Below are 14,048 nucleotides of genomic sequence, written 5' to 3' on the forward strand. Positions count from 1 at the left end.
TTTATAAACAAATTACCCATCACTGTTCCAAAGACTACTCTTATTCTTTCTTTGATAAGAAAATACCCTGAACATCAAAATGAACACAGAAAAGATAGAGAAAAGCAATCCCTAGCAGGACAAGAAAATATCCAATTAAAGAGCTTTTAGATTCAATTTTGGAAAATGTTTTTAAATTCTGTGATAACATTCATCACTTTTGAACCTCTGTGAGGGGTCGCCTAGAAGCAGATGCTTAGACAAGTTCAAGCGGTTTTTTGGGAAGTGTGAGTAACACCAGACAGGGGTGTGGACGTGATGCCTGGGAAGCGAGAGCAGCCTCCAAAAGACCTGAGAGGTGAGGAGCTGGGGTGTCAATCGGCCTCAGTTAAGACTGCTCAAGTGGAGGGGAGGCCATCTGGGGTTCATTCCTTGGCACTTGAGGTCAAGCAGCAGCCAAGCAGTTTTCCAAGGCTTTGGAGTAAACTGCAGGCAAAAGATGCAGGTACTGGCAGTTGGCAGGCCTCCGCCCAGGAAACAGTAAGTCCTGGAGACGTGGGTGCGGCACAGCCAGGCTGGGCTGCACTGCAGCCTCAGAAAGAGCTAACTCCATCCCCATGGGCAGTTGAGGGTGCTGTTGAGACGTGATTTCAGTCTTCTCTTCCCCTTTTCTCTCCCATCCAATAGAGCTTGTATTTCACATTATGTCATCTACTCCTAGACTGGATATCTATTTCTGCATTTTAAAATTCTTTAACATCAATTTTGTGTTGTATTCAGATAATTCTTAATGCTCACTGAACCTAAGGAGTAATTTGGGTAGTTACCAAAGTACACATTATTACAAAATAACTGGGGGAGGGCAAGTCAAATCTAAAACTAACTGTGAAAAAAAACTTTTTTCAGTGCAATGTCACTTCACTTTCTTTAAGCATCTTTAGTAATGATGCAATCTGACCATTCACATTCTCAAGTTGCTGAGATGGTATACATTAGTATTACAGTTTTAAGTCAAAAGTTTCCTCTTTGGCCCTACTGTGTGTACAGTCAGAGAGAGATTATAAGGTGTCCAGGTGAATTTTATCTACAACAACCTTGACCGATGTAAGCACTTTATATATTGACATTGATGAGCACAATTCATAATTTAATCAAACCCAATTCAGGGAAACCAGGAAACCGGGCTGAAATGAATAAAAGTGTAGCATCGTAGGTTTCCTGGATTAAAGAAACTAATTGCCAATCAAAGATGCCATGTTGGACACTGAAGAAAGATCGGTTAGGATTAAAGTATTTCGATTTTATATTGCCTAATATGGCTTTAATAAAATCATTGTCTTTAAGAGGAATAAAAATGAGAAAATAAGCCAGTACATAACTGAAACTTCCTGGATGTTTCACTTTGGGTTGAAGTGACCACCTTTTTCTACTGCCACTTACATGCATTTGACAGAGCCACAGTCTTTCTAGTGGCTTTTACACTTGTATAAGCATCAGGCCGCACTATCAAATCCACCATTTCCCTGCAATAAACCATCTGCTACACAACACAACACATATTTTTAAAATTAGTCATCTCTAGTTATAGTAAATGAAATATATAAATGTGTGTATCTTTATTATTTAAATAAGTGCTTCTCAAATTCTCTCTGATGAAGGATCACTCTTTTATTATTTCCAGTCAGGCATGTTATTGATACTTTTGCAAAATTCACTAAGCATGAATTATTAGAAAATGAAAAAGGTTTTAAACATGCAAAAAATCCTTTTGTTATTAGCTTTAACAGAAATAAAATTATTCTGTCAAACTTTAAAATAAGTTTCTCAAGACTTACTCTCCGTTTCAGTAACAAATCGGAGGTCAGCACTCTGCGTAGCACTGATCTAAAGTATCATGCACGTGGATATTTTAAAAATATACTTTACCTCTGACATTCTTTCCAAATCCTATAGAAGAAACTTTTTTGTCCGCTTGTTCACTGTTGTTGGATTTCTCTTTCATAACATCATCATCACTAGCAGGATTAACAGAAAATTTTTTCTTTCTCTTTTTCTTGTGCCGAGGAGGAAGCTTTTTTGGAAAAGTAAACATTGGGAATATCACAAGAAACATTGCAATGGCACAAAGGAGGAATCCACTCCACCTAAAAAATTGGGAAATGTGAATAGCATTTATGGTTTTTGTATTGTGAGTGACAACATATTAGCAAAGTAGAGGTTTTTAGTGATAAAATTCTCTGGAGAAAATGTGTTATCTCCATCAATTGTAAAACACTAGGAAGCTGGGTAGACTAAGAAAATTAAGGGATTCTACTATTCTGTAGCATAAATGAGAAAACTAACCAATAATTTTACTAATATTGTAATAAAAATTAAAATCCGCAGCCCTGATTAGAATTTCATTCAACAAGAACTTTTGAACACTTAGGTATTTGGTCAGCCCCACTACAATGTGCATTTTATAACAAATCACTAAATCACAGATATAATAGAAAAATGTATAGACTATAGCATATAACACAGCACTACAAGGACCAGTATAGACTTTTTTCTTAGAAGAAAACCATCTCTACCTCGAGTGAAATGTATTTTAAATTGCTGAGGCATTCAAACATTTTGCTTCAAGCACTTAAGAATGTGTTGACTCTCCTTTACATAACTGTCACAAAGCTTAACCAACTATAAGGGCTACCAAAGACAGATATTGCCTTCAATAACTTACACTCTAGGCGTAAGCCAAAAAATAAAAAAAAGATGAAATCTTCAAGAATGGGAACACATATACAATTAAGTGTTGGATCGTGTGGTGCAGGTTATGAAGGCTATGCAAGTTCGAGACGGGAAATGGATGTGTGTCCGAAAGCTTTCAGGGAGAAGTAGAATCTGAGCTTTGTAGAATTTAGGATTGTGTCTTTACTGAGGTCGCCATGCCACAGAGTGCCAGGAAGTGAATAAAGAGAATAGAGCTCAAAGTCTAGTCCTTATCAGAGCCCTGTGTTGAGGTCTGGGGCTTCTGGCCTGTGTAACTTGCCACGGGAATTTCTCAGTTTCCTCTCAACCTTTTCTTAGCAAGTGGAGGTGGCTGGTGCTACCCAACAGGGCCAGCACATCCTAACTAGGGTCCCCTAACTCCAAATTCCACCCTTAAAATTTCCAACTTCAAAAATGTCCAGACTTTGTCCTCGGTAACAACATGTTCCCATTGGATGCGTTGGGAATACAAGCAGCATCCAAAGCATTAAGGGTGAATTCAACCTACCAAGAATGTAGATCAATGGCACAGTGAGAATGCACTTAAATGGAATAAAGCCTTTCTGTTAAAGGGCTGTTATCAGCTGCTGAAGGTCACAGGTTAGCTGAGAGGACAATCCCTGGAACCAGCCATTAATAACTCGGGTGCCTCAGAGTTCAGGCATGATACATTTTGAAACATAAATTTTAAAAAAAAATTTTTTTTAAGTAAAATAAGGGGAGCAGGTATAGCTCAGCAGTTGAGCGCCTGCTTCACACATATGAGGTCCCGGGATCAATCCCTGGTACCTCCTAAAAAAACACAAAAACACCACAAACTATTTTCCAAGATATTTAATGTTATATCAAATAAAGATATTTAAATAATTAGGAAAAAAGTTTCTTTTGAGAAGACTGCTTATGGAAGACTTCCAGCAATCTTAAGTATTTAGAATATAATTTAAAAATCCAGTGTCTAACATATATACTCAATAAATTTGCTGAATAAATGAATGAAATGAGATTTCTTTTAAAGGCCGGATCCACCCTTCAGGGAACAAAGCTGTTATGGCATCTGGGCCTCTGAGTGCTTGACAGGCTTGCCCCGAACATGCACCTCTCCTGAATGTCTCCCTGGCAAGGCTCATTCGAGTGCCCCGAGCCCCTGCAGCTCCTGGAATCCTCCCCCTGCCGGAAGAGGGCAGCTGCCCAGGGGAGGCGACAGCAGCTCGCCAGGCCTGGCTGCAGGCAGACCTGGATTTTAACGTGTCTTTACCACTCAGAAGCTATCTGTCCTTGGGAAAACTATTTCAATTTTCTGAACTGGCTTTCTCCTCTGAAAGTGGGGGCAATAACTGTTTTGGGGGATCCTCGTCAGCGTTAACTAAGACAGTGTATATAACGTGCCTGATAAAATACCTGGCCCCAAATCAGCACTCACTCAGTGGGAGCTAATTCTGGTTTTTCTTTTTTTTTTTTTTTAAAGATTTATTTATTTATTTCTCTCCCCTTCCCCCCCACCCCGGTTGTGTGTTCTCTGTGTCTATTTGCTGTGTCTTCTTTTGTCCGCTTCTGTTGTCAGCGGCAGGGGAATCTGTGTCTCTTTTTGTTGCTTCATTTTGCTGCATCAGCAGCATTCCTGGGCAGGCTGCACTTTCTTTCGTGCTGGGCGGCTCTCCTTATGGGGTGCACTCCCCCTGCATGGCAGGACACCCCTTGCGCGCATCAGCACTGCGCATGGGCCAGCTCCACACGGGTCAAGGAGGCCCGGGGTTTGAACCGCGGACCTCCCATGTGGTAGACGGACGCCCTAACCACTGGGCCAAGTCCGCTGCCTAATTCTGGTTTTCTGGTTGTGTTTCCATTTAGATTTGCTCTCAGGCTCCCTTCGAGTGCCACTAACTTAAAACTATATGCAAACTTAAAAGATGCAGTTATAATAGCCCAAAGTGAGAAGAATATCAGAAAAAAGCAGAAGAATTATAGCAAGTAAGCAAAATTAAGATAAATTCCTATGGCTTAGGGTTATTTTGAAGCAGGGCAAAGAGGCCCACATCTTCAGCAGTCTCCAGTAACATCGACAGAGCACACGGCATAATGAGGGTGCCAAAGAGGGCCTCTAAGAAAAGCTGAGTAAGAAATAAAGTGTGCGTTACATGTTACAAAAAAGACACATCTGCAATAGCCAAAACTGAAAAGCCAGGGTACTTCAGTCCCTTCTGTGAACCACCGCTCATGGGCCATTCACCAAGGGGGGCCAGTAAAGCGTAGTGACTACCCCCTCCCAGCTCCCGGTGACCGTGAGGCTCTGGGCAAGTTACTCAACTCTCTGGACTTCAATTTCCTCCTTTGAAAAATGGGCATATTATGAGTGACAACAGACAGTAGTCATAAGGCTTAAATGAGAGTGTTTGTAAAGCTCTTGGTATAATGCTTGACACACACACAATAAATATTAAGATTAATCATTAATTCTTCCATTATGTATTAACTGAAAACCTGTCACTACTGCTAGGCAAAGCATAAAATAACATTGTATCAAATAACTATGTCACTCTTCAAAGTAGAGCTAAGTCTGTTACAAACATGACTCCTCGCTCAGCAAAACTGGGTTTTAAATAGATTCTATATTGTCGATCTGCGTCATTTATAGAATAATATTGGATCTCTAAAATGAATAAAATGACTTGAACACTGTTTAAATTCAAAAGACTGAATAATAGCAAACACTACGTAACAGGAGCTTTTAGAGCTTTACATACATCAACTCATTCATTCCTCACAACCACCCTACAAAACAGATACTATAACTACTTCTACTTAATAGGTACTATAACTACCTCTATTTAATAGATTTTTTTTTTAAATTCAAACAAACCTGAGGCACAAAGAGGTTAAACAACTTCCCCAAGGTCACACAGCTATTAAGTAGCAGGTGGGATTTAAACCCAGGATGCCATGTCTTCAGGGTCTGCACAACTAATCGCTCCGTTTTGCTCTACTTGGAGTGATGTCTACTAGAAAAAAAATTTTTTTTATCTAAGGTACTGGGGCCAGGGTCTGAACCTGGGACCTCGTGTGGGAGGCCAGTGCTCAACCGCTGAGCCACATCAGCTCCCCTAAGTTCTTGTTTGTTCTTCATTTTGTTTTACCTGCTTTGTTTTTTTCTTTTAGGCAGCATCAGGGACACCAAACCCAGGACCTCTCATGTGGGAAGCAGGTGCTCAACCGCTAAAGCCACTTCCGTTCCCCTACCAGAAAACTTTTAAAAGACAGCAGGTAGCTCTTAAAGTTACAACAGTAAAGCTCCCACTCTCCTTCCTTCTCCCTGGCCTCCCACTGCCGGGCCTTCCTTGCCTTTCTCTTTCCCTCTCCAGGTCTCCCCTTAGCTCCATGTTCTTCCTATGGACAGACATCCATATAGAGCACAGGACACACATTGAGTGTTCATATTAAGTACTGCTCACAAACTGTAGCTGAGACCAAAAGTTCCACTATCAGTTAAGAACTTAAAATTCCTATGTTATTCCCCTAACTCTGACAATGGAACTTCCTTATTTGTGTGTGTATAAATTGAAAAGTCTACCAATCTGGCTCATCTAGATCTTAGCACTTTCATCTTCAAAGGGCATTACTTATGAAACATAAAAGAGAAGTGTTGTGCAACTTACTATCTGTTAACTTCTTTGAAAATAGACAAGTGTTAACATTATTCCCATCAACCTCAGAGTTTTAGCAGGTTGTTAGCCTACAATGAAATGCAGAGAGAATACAAGTGCTCAAAAAAACTCTTAAAAAAGTAATCACTTGGTACACAAAATTTCTAATACCCTAGTATTCCCTTTGTCATAAAACAAATGTTCTTATTAAGGTGTAGCTATCACCAATTCATAAATTCAAGATGCCAATACTTTCGGTGGGGGCTTGCAATCGTGAAGAAACAACTTAATTAAGTCCAAGATTCAGATTATGTAGAACTCAAGCCCAGCCCCCACCTTTTGCATAAATAAGATAACATCTAGTTCTCCTTCTGAATTCCAACATGACTTATTTAGCAGGACAATTACTGTCTAGCAAATGAGACATCAGCTGCATCTCCAGCATACCTGGAGAAACACTGTGTTACCAAGTGAAAAGATCACTAAGAGGGTGGCGATGAAAAGGGAGGGGCAGAGCTCAGGCAGGGGTGACAAAGCAGAAACACGGCTATAATAAGGAAATGGGGAGGAAGACAAAATAAAAGTAACAGAAGAAATAAGGAAAGCTATGCTTAAGTAACAGGAAACATTAGCCCTTTTCCTTCATGCTGCTATAAAAAAAATACCCCAATCCTAGAGAACACAGATTAAGACATTAACCAAACCCTGTATTAGTTTCCTATTGCTGCTGTAACAAATTACCACCGGCGTTGGTGGATGAAGCCCCACCGGCTGTCAGGGCTGCATCCCGTCCGGAAGCTTAGGGCAGAACCCAGTGCCTTGTCTCTTCTAGCTTCTGGAGGTCCCTGGCAGCCCTTGGCTCGTGGTCCCTGCCAGCAATGGCATCACTCTAACCGGCGCTCCCAGGCCACGCCTCCTTCTCTGGGTCTGACCCTCTGTCTATAAGGACGCCTGTCATTCTATTGGGTCCCCCAGATAATCCAGGACAATCTCCCCATCCCCAAATCCTTAACTCAGGCATATCTGCAAGGTCTGTTTTGCGCTGTAAAGTAACATACTCAAGGCTCTGGGGGATTGGGCTGTGGATCTCTTTGGGCATCATTATTCCACCGAGCACAACCTCCTGGGGGAAGTTTAACTATTTTCATTTCCCTGTTTGGGAAACTAACTACAAGAGTACAATGCCTCTATCACAAGCAAAAAGAGAAGTGAAAAAATTTAGAAAATAATTCTTACCAGTTTCCAATGAAACGAGGGTCATTCTGGTCAAGGTGAACAGGATTTCTGGGATCAACATAAAATCCAATAAGAAGTCCACCTAATAAATATCCCGCCGCAGGACCGAGTGCGCCCATGACGTACATGATGGCTGAGAAGACAGAGGGGGAGACGTGAGGTCCAGCAGTGCTTTCAGTGAAGTAGTCCTCTCCTTGCACTCCATACCACATATATGTGACAGTTAAAACCAGTTAACAGCACCTGAAAACGGGGAACTTCAGAGAGCGTGTCTATGCTGGCATGGTGGGTGCCAAGCCTTGCCCATTAACTATTGGCTGTTGTCCTCTAGAAGAGTAGGATCATCTGGAGAGCTTCTGTTGGCTTTTGTTTTTTAATGTAAGTGCTCAGGCCCCACCCCAGACCCATTAAATTCAAATTTCTGAAGGTAGAGATTCAGGTTAGGTAATGAATCAGTTACTACATAACCACGAGAAGGTAAAAGGATGTTCAAAGAAGAAGAAAGAAAAAAAAGTCGATGTCGCCTGTATGACTCTAGCAGGATGAGGGAAATCAAGACCGGATGTGACCATGAGGCTGGATCAGCTACACTGACCACGCTGTTTAAGTGCCCTCCAAACTTACTAAGATTTTTCAAACCACCACTTCAGAATCAAAGATCTCACAGTGCATTTGCTTTAGAAAGTCCAAATGGAAAGCACCAACCCATAGCTGGACTAGAAAAAGGTGTTCTAACGCACATGTCCAAAAGGGGAATAAATATTGTCTTACTGGCAGTGGGTTAGAAAGGTTGTCATTCCACCCCAAAATTTTTGCCATAAAAACCAGTTATATCTGAATGCACAGCTATGTGATTATACCAAATACAACTGATTATACACTTGGTATAAGTTACATGCTTTATTAATATGTATCAATAAGATTGCTTTAAAAAAAAATAGGGTGGGTTGAGGGAAAAATACACCAAATGTAAGATACGGACTATAGTTAATAATATTTTGACAATGCTCTTGCATAGTTTGTAACAAATGCTTCACAACAATGCAAGGTGTTGGTGGAGGGGTGATGTATGAGACCCCTGTATGGTGTTGTACATGTTTGCTTTGTAAGTTCACAAATTTTATTATACACATATTGTTTGTGTATGTTCACGTATGAATGATATCGTTCCATATGAAATATATATATATATAGAAAAAGAATGTATAACAAAGAAATAAAAATAAAAAACCGTGTGTGGGGGGGTATCTGTTATACACACACACCCCCCATTACCATCACCACAACAGCAAATCCAATAGTGCTCCTTTATATTTTTTTATTTTCCTGTTTTCATTACTGATTTCAAATTCTAGAATAAATAATATTCTGCCATTTTTAAATTCTGAGATAGGATATGAAATTCCTTGTGAGTCACAGGAAAATTTAGCCACACACGAAACCCACTTTTCCCCCAAGGTACTGCTCTGTGTCAGGCAGGATAAACAACTCAGGTTTTAAGTGTTCCTCAATTCTATTACCATCAAACATTTAACCACTGAAGAAATAGGGAAGCTTTGCCATGTGCTTTAAATAGCTATGTTTACCAGAAAGCAAATTAGAATAATCAGAATAGCTTCACCTTACTTTATCATCTGCATAAACTGAATAATCTTATGACTCCTGTTACTTATAACTACAGACAGCAAGGCAGTAATTTAACACCTGCTCTCCCTTTTCACACTATTCAAAAGAGAAGTTGCAGTGTTTATTTATTTTACAGAATCATCTGCTTATAACTTCAACTTTTCCATCTGTGTTTGGAAATGGAGAACTTACCCGTAAGTAATCAGCATTCTTTTAGAGGCGTGTTTTTAATAAAATAAAATTACAATTTCAATAAATATCTTGCTAACCTCTCTGTCTATAGCCTCGAATGTAACTCAAGAATAGAAAGTACTTTTTCAGTTACAGGTATTCCCATATGCATATGAAGATAGGATTTATTTTTACACCTCCGGGCAAACCAGCACCATTTACAACTTAAGCCTGTAATGAGGCCAAAATGTGATATGAATCATCTTCCCAAAATAATTCTTCTGGCATGAAAGAGATTGTCTTACACAGGCAAGCAAAAAGGCATTTCTGCCATACTGTTTACGCCTGGGGCACCTGAGCACAACAGCTTGGAGTGCCAAGCAGGGTTGTCTCTACTTGCAAGACAACGCAGCTATCCAGTAAATGGAAAATTAATTAAATGACATTCAACAAGAAGCATTAACTACCTGATAAAATATAAAGCTTTTCAAAATTCAACAATGTAATAAGAAAAGTTTCTTTTTATCATATAGCAGTTGCTTTAAGTCTGTTTCATTCTTATTAACAAAAGAACTACACACATACTTCTTTGACCTTTATTCACTTAGGATATAAATTGTTCTTTTGGAGAAGGTTAAACCTTTCTGAACCCTGGGTTAACATTTATTAATTTATTGACCAATGGCACTCATTCAGAGCTTATTAGAGGAGTAAATTATTGAGGCAAACTCACACCACTTATTCTCTCAGTCAAAAACACTCAATGACTTCCACTGCCTAAAGAAAACTGTCTAAGCTACTCTACCTGGCTTTCAAGACTGGGATAAACTGGCCTCCTGCTACCATTCCAGCCTTAATTAAAACCCATTAAGTCAGACAGATGCTCAAAGCCATCCCCCTTCCTTTGCTGGCCTCCCAGCACCCTCGTTGGGCCTTTCCACTTCTCCAAGGCCCAACAAAGTCATTTCTACCTGGATCCTTCCCCCTTAAGTGGTTTTTCTCTCCTCAGAATCCTCTAGACTAGCTCTTGTCTGTTCCAGGGACCTCCACACTGGTTTTCATCATGCATCCCTATCAGTCAGTGGTTTTAAGCATCTACCCCCCGTGGATGTCTTCTCTGTTGAGTGTGTATGCACTACTAACCTCAAGCCTGCACCTAACGCATTGGTATATCCCACTGGTTCCACCGTCAAATCATGACCTAATCCAACCCCTTCTCGTCACCTCTGTGTTAACACCATGGCTCACGCCATCATCATCGCTCATTTGGATTATTGCCTAAGCTTTCCAACTGGTACTCCTGCCTGTGCTCTTACTTCCCTTTAAATTTTTTAAAATAAAATTTATTTTCTTAAAAGATACTTAGATTACATAAATGTTACATAAAAAATATAGGGGATTTCCTTATGCCCTGCTCCCAACCCCTCCCACATTTCCCACATTAACATCCTTCATTAGTGTGGTACATTTGTTACAATTGATGAAAGCATTTTGGAGCATTGCCATTAAGCAAGGATTATAGTTTACATTGTTGCTTACTCTCTCTCCCACACAATTTTGGAGGTTATGGCAAAATATGTAATGGTCTGTATCTGTCATTGTAATGTCATTCAAGACAATTCCCAAGTCCTGAAAATGCCCCCATAATACACCTGTTTAACCTCTTCCTGCCCTCACAACCTCCAGTGGCCACATCAATGATAATTTCTTCCATTGCTAGAATCACAAAAACTTTTATAGTAGAATATCAGTAAGTCTACTTTAGTCCATAGTTCATTCCCCAATCCTGAGGACTCTAGGATTACCTCCCCACTCCTCCTCTGATTGAGAGGGGCTTAGATTCCATGGGGCAGATGGGTGGGAATCTCTTGCTTGCAGTTGTAGACTCTCTCGGTTCCTTGGGATGGTCTTTGTCCATCATCATCTTCTTCTTAGTTGTCCTGGGTGAGTCCAATGAACTGGAGAGTAGGTGTTGCAACTCCATTGAAGTTGAGGGCCAGCTGGCACACGGACAGCCCACAGATTTACGTCTCTTGGATGGAAACCTATCAACTCTAGTACTAATTATAGGTTCAAATAGAAGAGTCAGAAGAGTCATGTGTAGGAAAACCACAACTGAATCCACCTCTGTCACACTGGGGAACAAATTCCAAAGTAGAGCCCGCTGGCAAGCCACCAAACTCCTGAGCTTCTGCCCTGCCTATAGTGTTTGGATGTCTCTAGAGCCCTATTTGAGGCAATATTTACTTTGGCAGTCAATGAGATACTGCTGAGACACGCATAAGCATAGTATTTGCAGGTATGTGTTTGAAACTACAACGTTGGGAATGTTCTTTTGGCAATATGGCAGGTGAAGATGACTGGTTTGGGGTGTTGGATGTGGGGGGCATTTGGGACAGGGCACACCTGGACAGGCTTCCACAGAGTGTGTGGTCATAGTGTGTTGGATCAGTGGGTGGAGACCCACATAATGAGGGGGAAGGTGTTGGATTCCCATCCTGGGGAGTCCTGCTATGTTCTCAAACAGAGGGGTGGGAGTCTCTCAAGAGCACAGGCAGTCCCTAATAGGGGAGGACAGACCAGTGTGTTAAGCCCTCAATGTTGTTGAAAGTATTAATAACTATGAATCCTGTTCTTCAAGTAGAGAAGCCTGGTGGCTGCCATGGGCCCTGGGGAGAAGGGAAGGGAGGAACAGAATAGATGGAATGTGGGGCATTTGGGGGGCAATGGAGGTGTTTTACATGATCTCACAATGATGGATTCAAGCCAAAGTTAAATTGCAACAAAATTCATAAAAGTGTATGGTCCAAAGTGTAAACCACAATGTAAACTATTGACCATGGTTAGTAGCTATGTTTCAATCTGTACATCAATTGTAACAAATGTACCATCCACGTATAAAATGTTATTAATACAGGAAAGGGGGAAAGGGGAGTATGTTGGGTATATGAGAATCCGTATATTTTGTATGTGACTTTTCTGTAATCTAACACTTCTTTGAAGACAAAACGAAAAAAGACATTGAGGGAACAGAAGAAAATGTCACTGTACACAAAAGACAAGAGATCTTCCCTATGATTTATTTTCAACACAGCAGCCTAAATGATCCTCTTAAAATCTGAACCAGAGCATGTCATTTCTTTGCTCACGTCTGCCAGTGACTTCCAATCTCAGAGTAAAAGCTCGCTGTGCGGGCACTGGCTCGCCGCACAAGCACACTTTCTCTGTTTCTTTATCAGGAGGCCCCAGGGATTGAACCCGGGTCCTCCCATATGGTAGGCGACAGCCCTATCACTCGAGCCACACCCGCTTCTCCAGCAATCCCAATTAAAACTCAGTCCTCTTAACTGAAGTAGCATCTTGAAGAGATCTTACTTACAATGAGTTCACACCCACAGGAACGCCGACCAGACTAAGACCATGTCCAAACTGGGGTGCGCGATTCAGTCCACCACACCACCTAACCCGCCACGTATTCATTCATTTATCTGTCCTCGACAACTAGAACATAAGGGAAAATAAGCCAGACACAAAATGACCAATATTTTATGATCTCATTTGTATGTATACCCAGAAGAAACAAATTTCATAGAGACAGACGGTGGTAAGGAGTTATAGCTTTACAAGTGGGTAATTTCTGTTTGACGTGATGAAAAAGAAGGGGTAATGGATGTCAGTGATGGCGGTCCAATATTGTGCCTATAATTAATACCATACCATGGAACTGTACACTTGAACATGGTAAATAGGGAACTTTGTGCTCTATATTAGTTACTACAATACAAAATTAAAAAGGAAAAAAAAAATGGACAGCCGTGTCTCTCATTCCTCCCCATGTGCCTCTGGCTTCTCCGTTGGTCTCATCCTGTTCCTCCTTATCCTTCGTGGAGAGACACACAGGTTCCCATCGAGGCACGCGCCTCACTTCTCACTGCTGGTGAATTCAGATGCTGAACCACCTGGAGGTCTCACACTGGCCATTCCCTCCTCTTGCCCTCACCTCACTGCTCATTTACATTTCTGTCCTCCCCTTGACCCTAGCCTGTCCCTTAGTTTTGAACAGTATTTCTCTCCTGACTATTTGTCCCTCTCGTCTCGCCCAGTCAGTTTATTGATAAGGTCTGGTAACAACCCTTCCGTCTCGATCCAGTCCCCAAAGTCTCTTTCTAAAGGCTGGCCTCACAGTCACTCTCTAGTCCTTCTTTCTAGAATATTCCATTTGCTTCTTGGCCCATAGAATGCACCACACTTCCTCATTTGTCAAAGCCCCGTTCTTTACTAAGGCCTCTCTGCACTCATATCAAGTATCTACGCCACCGCTATAACATTTTGTATTGCTACACAGCACTCTTTACCTTTTTTATCTTCCCAACTAGGTGAGACATTTCTTGAGGGCAGATGACAAGAAATACATGGCTCTGAATTTCCCACAGGTCCCAAAACACAGAACTATTCACAAGTGTAGCAGTTTGATATAGTAATGAATTTCAAAAATAGATATTGGATTATGTTTGTAAACTGGTCTGTACCTGGGCATGTTATGATTAGGGCTTTGATTGGGCTCTGTCAGTGGGGTATTTAGTCCCCACCCACTGGTGGGTGGGACTCACAGATAAAAGACATGCAGGGAAGTGGTTGTGGCTCAAC

At 41.0% G+C, this 14,048-nt stretch overlaps 1 protein-coding gene across 1 annotated transcript in view; it reads right to left on the reverse strand.

The window, feature by feature from the left end:
- Nucleotides 1–14,048, reverse strand: part of SLCO5A1 (solute carrier organic anion transporter family member 5A1) — a 146,813-nt gene that overhangs the window by 78,213 nt on the left and 54,552 nt on the right. Inside the window, exons 3-4 of the mRNA XM_058275631.1 lie at nucleotides 7,605–7,737; nucleotides 1,906–2,123 (exon numbers count right to left, since the gene is read on the reverse strand). Coding sequence (XP_058131614.1) covers nucleotides 1,906–2,123; nucleotides 7,605–7,737 — 351 coding nt within the window. The remainder of the gene's footprint in view (nucleotides 1–1,905; nucleotides 2,124–7,604; nucleotides 7,738–14,048) is intronic.

This window comes from Dasypus novemcinctus, chromosome 14 (genome assembly GCF_030445035.2).
Source record: "Dasypus novemcinctus isolate mDasNov1 chromosome 14, mDasNov1.1.hap2, whole genome shotgun sequence".
In the NCBI taxonomy this organism is placed as follows: domain Eukaryota; kingdom Metazoa; phylum Chordata; class Mammalia; order Cingulata; family Dasypodidae; genus Dasypus; species Dasypus novemcinctus.